General features: G+C 45.3%; 1 protein-coding gene and 1 long non-coding RNA gene across 10 annotated transcripts in view; one reads left to right on the top strand and one right to left on the bottom strand.

The window, feature by feature from the left end:
• Positions 1–14,661, bottom strand: part of Evl (Enah/Vasp-like) — a 120,184-nt gene that overhangs the window by 49,250 nt on the left and 56,273 nt on the right. For 2 of the 9 annotated variants that reach the window (XM_063262537.1, XM_063262538.1), the window contains exon 1: positions 1,360–1,516. The exons of 5 other annotated variants lie outside the window; for them this stretch is intronic. In XM_063262537.1, coding sequence (XP_063118607.1) covers positions 1,360–1,364 — 5 coding nt within the window. In that variant the 5' untranslated portion in view covers positions 1,365–1,516. Of the gene's footprint in view, positions 1–1,359; positions 1,615–4,201; positions 8,174–14,661 lie in introns of those variants that run through there. 2 more of the 9 variants (XM_063262533.1, XM_063262534.1) reach the window with 2 other exon arrangements.
• LOC102555052 (uncharacterized) overlaps positions 1–14,661 on the top strand; it is a 54,048-nt gene that overhangs the window by 36,134 nt on the left and 3,253 nt on the right. The window lies entirely within an intron of this gene.

Here is a 14,661-nt window from a genome sequence, read left to right as displayed (position 1 = left end):
TGGGCCTGCAGCCACTGTCTGCAGGAAGCTGAACTGTTTTCCAGTTGTAGCTTCTCCACCGTCTAAGGGCTAAGAGGCCTTTAAGAACTCTTGTGCCTCCTCCCCATTTCCTTCTGGTGCTGTTTTCTACCCCAGTGAGTTTCCTCAGCTTTTACAATGTAATTTACTGAAACTGAAAATATCATACCTAGGAATGGAAAGCATTTCCGTTTTTACAGCTCCATGCACAGATCCCCTGAAGCTACCAAGTAAACACACACACACACACACACACACACACACACACACACACACACACACACACACACACACGCTTGCACAAAAAAGCAGAAATAAAGTCACTAAAACTCAAGTACCAAATCAGTGTTCCTCTGATCTAGCTGGGCTGCAGTTGCTCAGCAGACTGAACAGGAGGGGCAGCCATGCCCACGCTGTATTCTGCTGTCTCATTCATTCCAGTAAACTCACTGCAAAATGTGTCTCAAGCGTCTGGATGAGGCAGTGTGGGTAAGCTCCAGAGCTGGTCCCTCCTCAACCAGGTAGGCCCTGGGTAAGTCCCATAGCCTTTCAGAGTCCGGCATCCTCAGCCACAAGGCAGATGCAGTGACGCCTGCCTTATCCATCCAGGAAGGCCAAAGAAGACAACTGCTGAAGGAGCACTTTGCAAACAAAGTGGGGATTATTATTTTATGTAAAGATGCAAGACTATAACTTAATCAAATAAAAGTCGCAAATCTTGGAAGATAAGCTTGGTCTTACCACAACCTTTCGTAGTTATGGAAAAAGGACACTTACACCAAATCCTAGTCTCACTTTTTACATGACCATTCAGAATATAGCAGGGTTTGCAGGTGACCGGCACTCAATAATACTCAACATCATCTATGGGACTAGCAGCCAAAGAGGGACAAGACTCTCCACAGGACACAGTGCATGCAGCTTCTGGTGTAAAGGAAACTCAGGTCTCATCTTGGTCCAGAGGCACAATATACAAGCTGCCTCAGACCATTCTTCAAAAGCCTAGACCCACCACTCATACCTCTGAGTCAGAAACATTCCCGCAGAGTTCAGAACCCCCTCTACCCTCCAAAGCAGGTGGTCAATTCTGAGTAAGACTTTTTGACTCACGTGATTCGAGGTCACTGGCAACTACGAGTATAAGCCTTCTGAAAAGAGCAGAAGGGACTGAGGTTGTTAACTTACTCTAGAATTCTGGCAGGTCCTTTGTCCTGGTCTTGGATGTTCCCATCACTGATTGGTATCCAAGAGGACCAGAGAAGACTACTACAGAAGTTTCAAAATTAAGAGCCTAGGTTTCCTCTGTACAACCTGTATCCCATGCTGGGTTCCCGTACTCACCCCATGATTGAATGAAGGTTGCACAGGGAACCCTGAGGAGAGTCCTGTGCTCCACTACTGTCTCTGAATCAGAAGATCACAGACCCTCTGAAGACAGCTACGACTTAGATTCTACTTAAAACCAAACAGGAAAAGGAAGCTGAACCAGAGACAAAGGGGAAACAAACCCAAGTGAAAAACTGAAACCTAGGTAAAAAATAGAGAAACAAGAAGCTAACAACAGCACAGGGCCCCACCAGTGTGGGTGGCTGAGATCTGCTGCCTGGGCCTGAGACTGGCAACCTCAAGCTCCCCAGTTTCCTGTTGAATAAAAAAAAAAGAAAGAAAAAGAAAGAAAGAAAGAAAGAAAGAAGGAAAGAAAGAAAGAAAGGAGGAGAGAAAGAAGGACGTGGCTGCTTCTAAGGGGTTGAGCTTCTTAATTATAAGGGAGAGCGACAGGCAGAGACAGAGGCACCTGGAAGATGAGAGGGGGAAGGGCAGACGGGAGAGCCAAGAGTCTAGTAGGCAAGAGGACTAGTAACCAAATAGCTGAGGTTATATAGGGAAAAGCAGCTTGGGGAAGGGCAGCCCAACCCCTGGGCTGGAGAACCTAGGATAGGGGGCAGAGCACCAGCCAGGATGATTCTGTGATCGGTAGTGGTGAAGCTGAAAAAGACTGTCAATAGTGTCTGCTTTGATATGTTATTAGACACTTTAGTTTGCCCTTTGTCCCAGGTTTGGGACCTAATACTTGTAAGGGCCACAAATTGGCCAAAAGCTGGGGACCAAGCTGTGGTGCTGGCTCCACCAGTGACTATCAGTTCCATTATCTGGTCTAGGTCAGTATCACTTCAGGATCTAGACCCAGTTTTCCACTTGACAGAGCAGGCTCAGCACCGATGACTTCCTACAGGATCCTACGAGAGGGCTGCTGGACTCAGAAGGTCCTGGCTGGTTCTGAGACCAAGGGCCTGTATTGCGTGTACACCTAGAATAGTCTCTACTTGACTCTAGGGTAAAATCTGCATTTCCTCAGGAGACATGGCTTCCTCATGGGATATCATATCTGAAAGAACACTGCAGGAACATGGGAACCCGACTTTGTCAGCTATTTTGTGAGCATGACCTCATTGCTGATTCCCATGGCTTTCCACAAAGATGCATTCTTCATGTCTTCTAAACTTGGCAGAAACTCACTATAAGTTGCACACTGGGCTAGAAATCAGAAACCAAGATTTGAAAGGAAGGGCAGGCCTTGTCTTTAGAAGGCTTTTACAGTTCTAAAGCTGAGTGCAAGAGCACATTCACAATGCCAACACTCTGGAGGTTCATGGGTTTGAGGCCTACCAAGGATAGATGTGAGATCCTATGAAGAAGGAAAGGAGGACTGGGGCACAGTGAGGAATGGATCTGATAGTAAGTAGATACATTCAAATGTCATTGTTGCAACAGAGGGAGATAGCTGTGAAGGAACATAATGGGTTTGTTCTAACTGGGGAGATGAATGCCCTTTGAACGTTGAAAAAGTATTTTCAGAAGCATTAAAGATCTACATTTCCTGTTAAGCATGTGTCAGCTGCAAACCATGTTTTTGAATTGTGGTTTTGTTTTTAGCTGGTTGGAGCATTTGCTGTTTTCCCTTGTGAAATTTTCTTTTTAACTGTGGATTATTTGGAAGTATGTTATTTAATTTTATTTTGTTTCAAAATCTATGGTGTTTTCTTGTTCTGTTGCTATTTAGTGAGTTCTGCTGTGGTCAGAACACGTGCTTTATGACGACTTGTATGTCTCCCGGTATGAGTGCGACTGTCTCACCTGTTCAGAGCTATCTAGGGCTTCAGTGTGATGAAGACACAGTGGCCACAAGAGAGGAAGTGTGTTCTCTACAATGTCAGTTAGGTCAAGGTGCTTAATAGGTGCGGGACTCCCATGTCCTCACCATTTTCTCTAAGCATTTCATCAATTACTGTATAGCCTTAAACCCTCTACGTGACTTACGGGAAGATATGTCTCCTTCCACCTTCAGGTCTGTTAATATTTATATTTTCTACATTTTGGAGGTTTTATTAAGAACACTTTCTATTCTGTAGGGTTTTTTTTTTTGCCTTTTAATTTAATTTTATTCCTAAAATTGAAATTACTAACAGGTAGCACTAAAAATATACCTTCACTATACAAAACATTGTAAATTGATTACATGTTAATAAAGAATTTAGCACACATACACTTCTAAGAAGCTAGATGAAGCCCTTGCTATTAAAGGCTGTACCCGAACAAATGGACATGTTTAGTCTAAGGCCCTGGCAGTTGACTATAGAATGTCAATTGTCTCCCAATTATGTTTAAATGCAGAAATAGCAATAATGTTGAGACTTACATTCATTGAGTATTGGCATTTAAAACACACGGCTAATCAAGTGAACGTTCAGAGCAGCTACTGCTCAGGACAGTCCACACTAGCCCAGTCATCAACAGTGAGCTCAGTTCAAAGAGAACAAAGGAGAACGCAGGATAAAGGTAAAGTAAGAGACAGGGAGTGGCCTCCACACCCACACTGAACAGTCTAGCTTCAACTAGTGCTCAGGGGAGATAAGTGACAAAACTAAGCAGAACCTGGGGAAGCCGGCAGGTAGACGGGTCTATGGCACAGCCCAGGTTTCTTCAACTTAGAATGAACTTTCTATCCCCAGTTAGTAATCAAAATAATTTTTAAAAATAGCTTCTGCCTAAGTTTCCAGTCCCTTTAGTGCACTGAAACATTTGGGTTAAAGTCATTTGAGTGTCCCACTGTGGGGAACTCGATTTCAGGACTTGAAAACATGCATAGCTCGAACCACATTCTGCCTGGAGATGGGACACTTACTCATGTACTTGCCACACTTGGTGCAGGTGACCATGTGCCCATAGTCCAGCAGGACACATCAATGGCCTCATCCCAGGTGGGTTCAGCGCAGGCTGTCGTCTTCCTCATCCTGAAGTTGCATCCGCTCACCATATGAATTTTGGTGTCCTTCATTCTCTTTGTACAGCCAGTTGACTTTCTCTGTCAGCTCCCATTTTTCACAACAGCCAGAACAGTTGACAAAATTCTGAGCCAGGATTTCCTTCAGCTGGTGCACACTCATCCCTTCTACCTCCTTCAAGGTTTGACTCACTTTCTTCTTAGAGAGTCCCGGGTTCTGTTCTCTCAGTTTTCCTCTTCTTGTTCATCGTCAGCGGTGGTGGCATCATCTGTGTTTGCTGAAGCTATTTCACTTTGCACCTTTGCTAGAATTTCTGATCTGAAGGTGCCATGAGCTCTTTCTGGAAGGAGGACACTGTAGCAGAGGGGGCTGTATAATTTGAAAAATAGGATTTTGTAAAAAAAAAAAAAAAACTAGAAGTCTGGGACCTTGAGGAATTGAGGCTCCTTGAGTCCAGGTCATACCCTGAGCCTGGTCCACGATGGCACAGCACTAGCTCCACCAAGTCCTCCTTCTCACGACAAGCATCGGTCGGTACGTTTCTGAGGAGATACTGCCCCAGGTCCTTCACTTATAGTCGAATCAACTGAGGACGCTGGACGGCGTCTCTTGGAGTAGGTGACAAGTGGAGCACCTGTGGAAGTTTTCTTGTGAGACTGAGCAAAGTGAGCCAAAGTCCTTCTTGCAGTCACAGCAGACGTGCTTCTTTCTCAAGACTGAAATTGAAAGTCCACAGGCTTTGCGAACCACACTGGGTCCTTCAGTAGCTGCTGGTGGGTAGGTGGGAAAGCTAGAACTCGGTGTAAACCTGAATGGACCACTGCTTCCTTGAAGTCCCACCTACTGGCCTCTGACAGTTCCCATGACTTCTCAGCAGCCCACAGCATGAAGCCCACATAGAAGTAGCACCTGTCTTCATGGCCGCAACCGCCTCGCCTCGGTCAGCGCTACCCGGGAACTCAGTACCACAGCAGACTCCTCACACAGTGGACCTCCTTCCTTCTAAGAGGGCAAATGTGGCCTATTCTGTAGTCTTTATGGTTACTACTGCAACAAATTACCACAAACATAGTGGCTTACAACAACAACAATGCATTATCTCATAATTGGTATAGGGTAACTGTAGGTGAGAGGTCCACCATGATCAGGTACTCCATGTGCATCTCACTAGGTTAAATTAAGACGGTAGAATGGTGCACTCCCCTCTCGAGACTCTGCAGAAGGCAGCCCCTTCCCTTCCCCTCTCCTATGCAGTACCGACATTCCTTGGTCATGGTTCCCTTCTTCATTTTTAAAGCATGCAATATATGACTCTGACTCTTCTTCTAAAGTGACCTTTCCTTCAGGCCATAGTTAAGGCAAAATCTGCTTTTTCATTCTCTGTTTTTCAGCTGGTCTCAAACCCTGTGTAGTTGAGAATCACCTTGAACTCCTGAGCTTCCTTTCTCTACTTCCCAAGTGTTAGGATCATAACATGAACCACAAGCCCAGCAAGTTCTTTAGTTTTTTCTTTTGTGTGCATGTGTTCATGTGTGTGTACCTACGTGTACATGCATACATGTATGTGCACATGTATATAGGTCAAAGGGCGACACTGGGTGACTTCTTCAATCACCCTCCACTTTAGCTTTTGAGACAGGCCTCTGGGGCTTTCTTGGTTCTGCTCCACACTGCCTGGCTTCAGTGGGCTGGACCCCTGGGGTGAGTCTTCCATGGTCTTTGATCATCCTACCTTGTAGCTCCAGCTGGAGATGCAGTCTGACCTTCCTGGATCCGAGTTCCTCTGTCCTTGAAGGCAGAACCAGGGAAACACTTCCATAGGTGTTTATCCAGCAGGGAACCCTGGACACACTCTTACTTCAGGTTCTCTGGTCAAATGAATTTCCATTTTCACAAGTTGGAGCTTTTGATGGCTCAGGTCTTCTCCTCAGGGAACCCTTCCACATCATCCCTATGAAGCATGAGGCTCCTATCTAACAACTACAGCTGCTCACAACCCCGTCCTCCTCAAGTGTACACGTCGATGTTTTCTTTCACTTGCTGCTCTCACTGTATACCTCAACAGGAGCTGGGGGAAGGCACTGCCACAGGCTGAGTGGCTCTGATGCCTTGACATATCCTTTGCCAAAAAATTGAGTTCATTGCTTTTTGTTTTTTGTTTGCTTGTTTGTTTTTTAAGAAAGGGCATCACTTGTAGTTCAGGCTAGCCTCAAACTCACAAAGATCCATTTGCTTCTACCTCTTGAATGATAAGATTAATGGCCTGACAAGTTCACTACTTTTGAATTGGGCCCCATTCGAGGTCTAGGGATACAGGCAGAATATAGGCGTATGTTTTCCCTGGAATATCAAGAACAGACTCTAGCCCAGGTCCCGACAAAGTCCTTGTTCCGCTCGGAAACCTGAGAGCCAGGTCATCTTAGCTTTGAGCCAAGGTCCTCTCTGACCCTGAGACTTATCATTGGCTAGGATGGCAGTCAGTGAGCTACAGGGGTCTGTGACATCTCCTCAACAGCGCAGCCCGTTTACAGATGCATGCTGCCATACCCACCCTTTATGTGGGCGCCAGAGGTCTGGACAATTCAGATTCTACATGCATGCCAGGTACTGTATTGACTGAGCCCTGGTGCAGGCCTGCAGCTCCTTCAGTTTTTGGTCTTCTGGGTTCCACAAGATGCCCACTGAGTTCAGTTTCTAATACTCTGGGGCTTCTTTAGCCTGGAGCGCCCGAATTCTTCCTCATCCCTTACACAAATCAGTTCCAAAAGCCTACAAACTATGAGGTCAGCTTTATGCTGGGAATGGCCCCACTTCTGAGTGCCAGGTTTTTGTGTTGGTCATTTGTGCTGTTTCTGTGACAAAATCCCTAACAGGAACAACCAAGGAAGGGTTCGTGTGGCTAATAGTCTAAGAAGGGGTCCGTCCAGACGTAGTGGTTGGTGCACCTTTAACCCTAGTGCTTAGGAGGCAGTGGTAGGTAGATCTGTGGGTTCAAAGTCAGCTTGGTCCACACAGTGAGACTCTGTCAAATAAATGAACAAAGGGACAAAATCTTTTGTGACAGGAAACGGCAGACTAGGTATTAGGAACCTGGTCACCCATTCACCAAAGAGCAGAAAAACAGGCAGGAAGTGGGGCTAGGGAAAAAAACCTCAAAACCTTCCTTCAGTGACCCACTTCCCGTCAAGTAAGGTTCCACCTCCTAAAGTTTCTACAACCGTCTCAAATAGGACTATATCAGCTGGGGACTACAGGTCCAAAAGTAGCCTGTGTGAGACATGTCACATTCAAACTGTGGTTGGTCTCAAGTTGAGCTGACAGCCCCACATCCTACAGTACTGCATGGCCTCTGACGCCACCCTTCCTTGCCTAGCTCTGCAGAGGGCAATCTGAGCTGGCGTCGAGGGGTGCTCTCGCATGCACAGGCAGCCCCTAGGCAACAGCTTGAGGGAAGCCTTACACAGAACTCAGCTGTCTCTACTCAGACCGGCTGCCTCCTTTCTAGTTCTTCCTAAGCCTAACTTGATGTGACCTGGAATTCCAGGATCTGCCTCCTGTGATCCCTTTAGCTTAGGCTCTACCTTTTCCCTTAAGTCAGAAAAGTAAACAGAGGCACAGGACTCTAGCCACCTTAGGGCTTATCATTTCTTCTCAAGTCCTACACTGTCTGAGCCTGTTTGATTCAGTATCCTTTGTAGATTTTTTTAAAAATATTTATTTAACGTATATGAGTACACTGTAGCTGTCTTCAGACACACCAGAGGAGGGCATCGGACCTCATTACAGATGGCTGTGAGCCACCATGTGGTTGCTGGGAATTGAACTCAGGATCTCTGGAAGAGCAGTCAGTGCTCTTAACCACTGAGCCATCTCCAGCCCCTCCCTTTGTAGATTTTGCTCACTTTACAGATGTTTTCAAAGTAAGTCATTACTGTCACTTCAAGGAGAGAAGCAGAATCAGTTATAGTTATTACAATAACAAAGATTATTTTTTCATTTCCTGAAGATGTTGGCCTACGTGCAAATGTCTTGTGATAAAGTACCTTTCAGTTTCCTCTCCCACTTCCTGTCTTTGACATGGTGCTACTGTCTTTTCTGGTTTCTGAAAGCAGAGTGAGCCTTTGGGAGATCTCTTAACTCACTCCTAGAGCTTTAGTAATATACTTAGTAGAATCATGAGGAGGAGCAGGGAAGGAAAAAGGCTCTGGCCTGCTCTTGCTTTATGCATGACTTCCTGGTTATCATCCCACCCTCACTCTGGCTTCCTCATCTGTTCATTGAAAGCAATGGCTTTATTAAAAATTTATGGATGGGCCTTGAGGTGGTTAGCAGGTAAGCGCTTACCATCAAGCCTGGTGACCTGCATTTGATCCCAGTAGAAAGAGAGAACTGACTCTCAAAGTTGTCCTATGATCTCCACATACATGCTGTGTGTTGCATGTGCCCCCTTCCCACATCCTTAATAAAAACAAAAATCTATGCAGAACAGGCCTTAAATCAATCATGTAAAGATGACAGAAATTATTGGAAATATAGGACAGGGGATGTTGGCACTGAAGAAGCAGTTTAGTGAGGAAGAAACGTGTTCTGTTTAAGGAAGCAGCTTGTAATGTGATATGATGAGCCAAGCTCAGTACCAGCACAGAGCTTAAGATATAAGGTACCTGAAGGCTGATGGTAGATGGTGACTCCACAAAGGAACTTAGGAATGAGTGAAGAGGAAGGACACCAACACTGGCAGTGAGCGGGCCAAGGCTGCTGGCTCTGGCATGTCAGCACAGAAACATCCACTTGACCTACAAGAGCCAAGTCAGATTCCAAAGAACTTGAGAGTTTGCTAAAACAAGTCAGGGGCTAACCCCAAAGCCAGCTTACTTAGGAAAAACCTCCTTGAGAGACCAGCAAACAGGCTAGGGACTACTCATCTCACCTTGGTGGAATGCGTATGAGATGACGTCAGGCCTCTAGACCCTAGAACAACTGATGCCTATTAAAGATGCCAAGGAACCATTGACGTAAGAGCGCAACACACAGACCCTACCACCTGCCAGAGTGAGAACGAAGACCTAGCCAGCATGCCATAGCTCTGGGGAAGTCCCTAAATATACTAACCTTGTTTTTTGGCTTCTGTGGCTCTGCCTATTGGTAACTGTTCTTGCTAATTGAACTGTGTCAACCAGGATATGTTTTTTGTGCATAAGAAGCCAAGATCAGTAAGGGTCATGGTTACACAATTTGGGCAAGTTCCCCCATGTGACCCCGGGCCAGAGGATAAGGGCTTCAAGAGTCCATGTGTCATTTGAAGGAATCACTTCACAACAGCATCATGTTAGTTACCTTTCCAACATCACAACACAATGCCTGGACACCGCTAGTGAGCTCATGCTTTTGGAGGTCCAGTATAAGTTGGTTAAAACTTGTTTTAACTCAAGTCAGGCAGTCCCATTCTCTGGGCCTCTGGTAAGGGTGACACATAATGGCAAAAGCAGATGGCAAACGACTTGCCAGCCAGGAAGCCCATAGAGACTGGGAATCTAGGGTCCCTCCATACTTTCCAGGACTGTCTCTAGTGACCTAATGACCTCCTCCTAATGGCTCCCACCTTTCTAACACCACCACTCTGGGATATCAACTTTTAACACTCACCCTCTGGGACAGCAACTACAGAAGGGACTTTGACTGAGAGCAAAGGAGAAAATTCTTGAAGAAATGGTAGCTCATCAACCTCTGTGGTAAAGGCAGGACACTGTAAGAAGGAGGCAGGGAGGTGCTGGAGTAAAGAGGGAGAGAACTCCACACTCAACATTTACTGCTCTCTCCAATGTGACGAGGACAGATCAGCAATGCCACCAGGCCTTTTAATGTATTTGTCATTACCTGAGTCTTAGAGCCCTAACTATGACTTCAAAAACAAAATGGAAAGAAGTTAGATTCAGGGATCTCTCTATCCTTCTTTCTCTCCTATTTAGTGATAGGCGGTGAAACAGGGTGAAGTGGGGTGGATAAAGGGTGGGAAAAAGAACTTGCAAAGCAGCAAAGACCAGCTACAGCTTACTAAACACCCCAGGACAAACTTAAACACCCAACCTCCCAAGCACCCATCCACAGCCTGGGGGTTCCCCTCACATGCTTTCCCTCTTCAGCCACAGAACCTGGAAAATAAAGATAACAGTTGGGCAGTTCTGTAAGGACTGTAACCTGTCTCTTCAGCCATCTATGGCCCAAGACTTTGGGCTCATGAAGACCCTGCTTCAGAGTTGGGAAAAAGCTCACACTTCATAGGTAGTTAGGCCATTATCTATTATTTATGAATTACTTGCTTATATATCCTTGTTATTTTCAAATATGTGCAGGAGTTTCTGTGTCACATGATCACCTGTACCTGGGACGGCTAGGAAGGGTCTTAGGATCCCCTGGAGCTGGAGTCACAGAGAGCTAGCATGAGCAATTGTGGGGATTTTGGAAGTGAACTTGGGTCCTCTGGAAAAGCAGCTGCTGGGCCATCTCTCTGGTCTCAGTGTATCTGTATTTTTAAGTCAAGCTTTCTGTTAAGTAGCTTAGGCAGGAACATGGCTGCTAAGGTAAGGCCAGTCTAGGTTACATAGTTTCACATCAGTTGAATTTGTATAATTTTAGTTCAAACAAATCCACAGGAACATAAGGACAAGGGACCAGTTTTCATCATCTATGGGTCCTGGCACTGTTTCTCTGAACCCTTGGTTGGATTTGCTTTCTACAGATGTAATATTTGTATAGGTCTATGCAAATTCTACTGTAGAAGGCTCCATAGTTCAACCCCTACCGCACTCTCCTGCTCACCCCGAAGCCATACCCTCTCTGGTTGCTATTAATTCATCCTCTGTCTCCACAATGCTGTTTCCTGGAAGATGCCGCACTGATGGGATCCTCTCCTAAGCAACCTTTCACACAGGCTTTGCTTAGTGTGTGTGATGGTTTGTAGATGCCCCACCAAGGGAATGGCAGGATTAGAAGATAAGGCCTTGTTGGAGTAGGTGTGTCACTGTAGGTGTGGGCTTTAATACCCTAGTCCTAGCTGCCTAGAAGACTTCCCCTAGCAGCCTTCAGATAAAGATGTAGAACTCTCAGCTCTGCCTGAACCATCCCTGCCTGGATGCTACCATGTTCCTGCCTTGATGATACTGGACTGAACCTCTGAACCTGTAATCCAGCCCCAATTAAATGTTGTCCATATAAGAGTTGACTTGGTCATGGTGTCTGTTCACAGATGTAAAACCCTAACTAAGACACTGTGTGATAGCGGAGTTCACCAAAACTGTCGCGTTTAACAGTAAGCACGGCAGCTTTTTGCATCCTCTTCATAGTACTTCACCGTATGAATGCAGTATAGTATTTTTCCATGTAGTTGAAGGGCATCTGAATAGCTTACCATTCTTGACAGCTGTCAATAGGGCTGCTGGAAATAGTTATGCACAGAGTCTTCCTCTCCAGACCATAAACAAGCAGGATGGCCAAGTAGTTAACTATAGACTTCACTGACAACAGCTGACCACTCTGGCTCTAAAGCTGTAGGAACGTTACTACTGCCATGCTTCCCTGTCTGCTGGTCTCATAAGTATGCTGTGAGATCTTACTGTAATTCTAATTTGCGTGGCCTACTGAGTAACGGTTCCATGTATCCTGCCACATGCTCACTTGCCCTCTGCATATCTCTGTTAAAGGGTCCAAGTCTTTCACTGAACTTAAAACCCAGGTTGTTTCATTAATGCTAAGTTATGTGTGTGGTGTGTCTGCATGTGTGCACAAGTGCACGCACAGGACACGATCTTCCTGTACCACCATCCATTTTATTTCTTAGTCAGGATCAATCACTGAGCCTGAAGCTTACTGACTGGTTAGACTGGCTGTCTGGTGAGTTTCCCTCTTCCTTATCAGATCTGCCTGTGTATAATGTATGAACACTCGGGTGCCCTTTGTCTGGCTAAGCTGTCATCACTGAATCATCTTCATACTTCAGGTGAACATCAGTGGACATGCTCTTCTGGATATGTTTCTGGACTGTCTATCCAAGCACCCAACCTCCTCCCATAAGAGACCTTACAAACACACAAGACAAGCATGCTGACACCATATATGTGTCATAAGATAACACTAAATCAGACCATGGAACAGGAATACTGATTCGGTATTTGAATAGTTTACCCTGTGATGTAGGCTGTGAAACAGGCAACCGATTCTCTTGCCTAAGCCAGACAGCACACAGAACACCAAGATTAGTTTTGATGTCACAATTTAAGAGGGGTGCTGGCAACCAGAAATATTCTTGGAGGGTATTGAGATAGTGGAAATGGAAACCAATACAGAGGAAAGCAGGGATGTGTAGCCCAGATGTTCAAAGACATGCAATGTGAGCCTGAGCTCTGGGCCTATGGCTTGGAGCTCACTGCAAACAAAGTCACACTGAACTCAGAGGAAAGCTGACTCAGAGGCTGGCTAGCATCAGGCACTGTTCTGACACTTGGGTCCAGACACAGATAGGACACTTCCTCGTTTCCTAGGGGGAAGCTCTATGGGGGAAATTATGGACTCAGTGGTATCGATCAAGACAGTAGTAGGTATCTCTGCTTTAGGGAAGAGGCAGGATTCAGTGACTTAATTTTATTCTGCTTGTGCAGTTGCCAAAGGTGACTCAACAACTCTACTGAACAGATGACTCTCTGCCCTTACAGCCTCACAGACTGACTGAGTCATGTGAAGGAAGAAAGGTGCCCAACGTATCAAACCGCGGCTGTAAACCGAGTTTTGAAGTCAGGCTTCGGATGATTGCTTGGTCCAAATTCAGCACTGTGTTTGCTGAAGAGTGCTAGCACCTCCTTCAGAGAGATAAACTGTCTCCTGAGTTCTTCCTCCTCACTGGGTTTCTCATCTTTCTGGATTACTGTCTCAGAGATCTCTGCAGAAAAAGCAATCTTACATGCCTAAATTTCAACCCTTCCAATGACAAAATGCGGAGGAAAATCAAATCAGACCACCTCTTGTAAAGATTCTCTTCTGTTCTGAGCTGTTTGAGGTGATCTGTTCTAATTAGGCTGCAAACAAGCCTGGCCTCGAGTTCTAGGATACAGCTGGCGGAAAAAGTTGCCAAGACTACTTAAGATCACACAGGCCCAAACTAGCCTCAGAGTAGTCCAAGAATGCATGGTTCATTCCATAACTCATTCCACCCATTAGCTGCAAACACGCACTGGGAAAAAAGACATCACTGGCTGACTTACTTTTACTTATCTACCTAAGGCAGGGTAGAGACCAGGACTAAAACTGCTGCTTCGGGATCTCCATGGGCAGTGTGGTCTGGCAAAAAGGCAGTATATCCCCTCCTATCCCCAGCTCTCTGAACATGTGCTTGCCTTCAGGTGAGATGCTCATCTCTTTCCTTTCTACCACCAAGAGTTCTGGTGAGGATCAATGGGGACAACAGGCATAAAAAGAGCTTTGCAAACTGGGAGGCATGAGACTACCTCACTCTAATGGCCATTCTTAGTTGTCAATTTGACCATATCTGGAATTAACTAAAACCCAAAAATGAATTGCACACAATGTGAGATTTCTGCTTATTTGGAAGTAGAAAGATCTAATCCAGCTCTTTGAGGTAGAAAGGCACACCTTTGATCCAAACCTAATCTTGGCTACACCTTCTGCTGAAATTCGACATAAAGACATGGAAGAAGGAAGCTTTTGCTCTTTGCTTTCTTGTTCTCTCCTTGATAGTAAGACCATTCCTTCACTGGCATGAGCGTCTATTTCTTTGGGACTCTAGCATATACTAAATATCAGCTGAGACATCAGCTTCACGGGCTGAGCAACTACTGGCTTCTTGGACTTTCTGTTCATAGACAGCCATTATTGGATTAGTTGGATCACATCCTGCAAGTCATCCTAATGAATCCCATACATATTAGTATATTAATATTGATTAATTCTATAAATTCTGTTACTCTAGAGAACCCTGACTAATACCTATCCATGGATCTCAACTTAAGTGCAATGCAGTCTAGCCTCTAAGAAGATATAATCACATATAAATCAAATCAGTCAGATATAAATTGTGGAGTCAGATCAATGAGAAAGGTAGCTGACAGCATAAGCAGAGTAATTTTCTCAGTTTGGACAGTGAGAAAGATGGTTGCAAAAAGGCAAAGAGTAAGGCCACAGAAGGACCTATGGACCAGGTTCTATTAATATTCAAATAATGCCATCAAAAGGGCCCTCTTTTTTATTATCGCCTGTACAGTCTATAAAGCATGGCTCTCATTTAGACTGAAGAGTGGTATTCCGTCCAGGAGGTCTTTGGCAAAGCTGACATGTTTCTGCTTGTTATGTC

This window comes from Rattus norvegicus, chromosome 6, assembly GCF_036323735.1.
Source record: "Rattus norvegicus strain BN/NHsdMcwi chromosome 6, GRCr8, whole genome shotgun sequence".
In the NCBI taxonomy this organism is placed as follows: domain Eukaryota; kingdom Metazoa; phylum Chordata; class Mammalia; order Rodentia; family Muridae; genus Rattus; species Rattus norvegicus.
The sequence above is the reverse complement of the archived record's forward strand: the minus strand, read 5'-3'. Positions and strand labels throughout refer to the sequence as shown.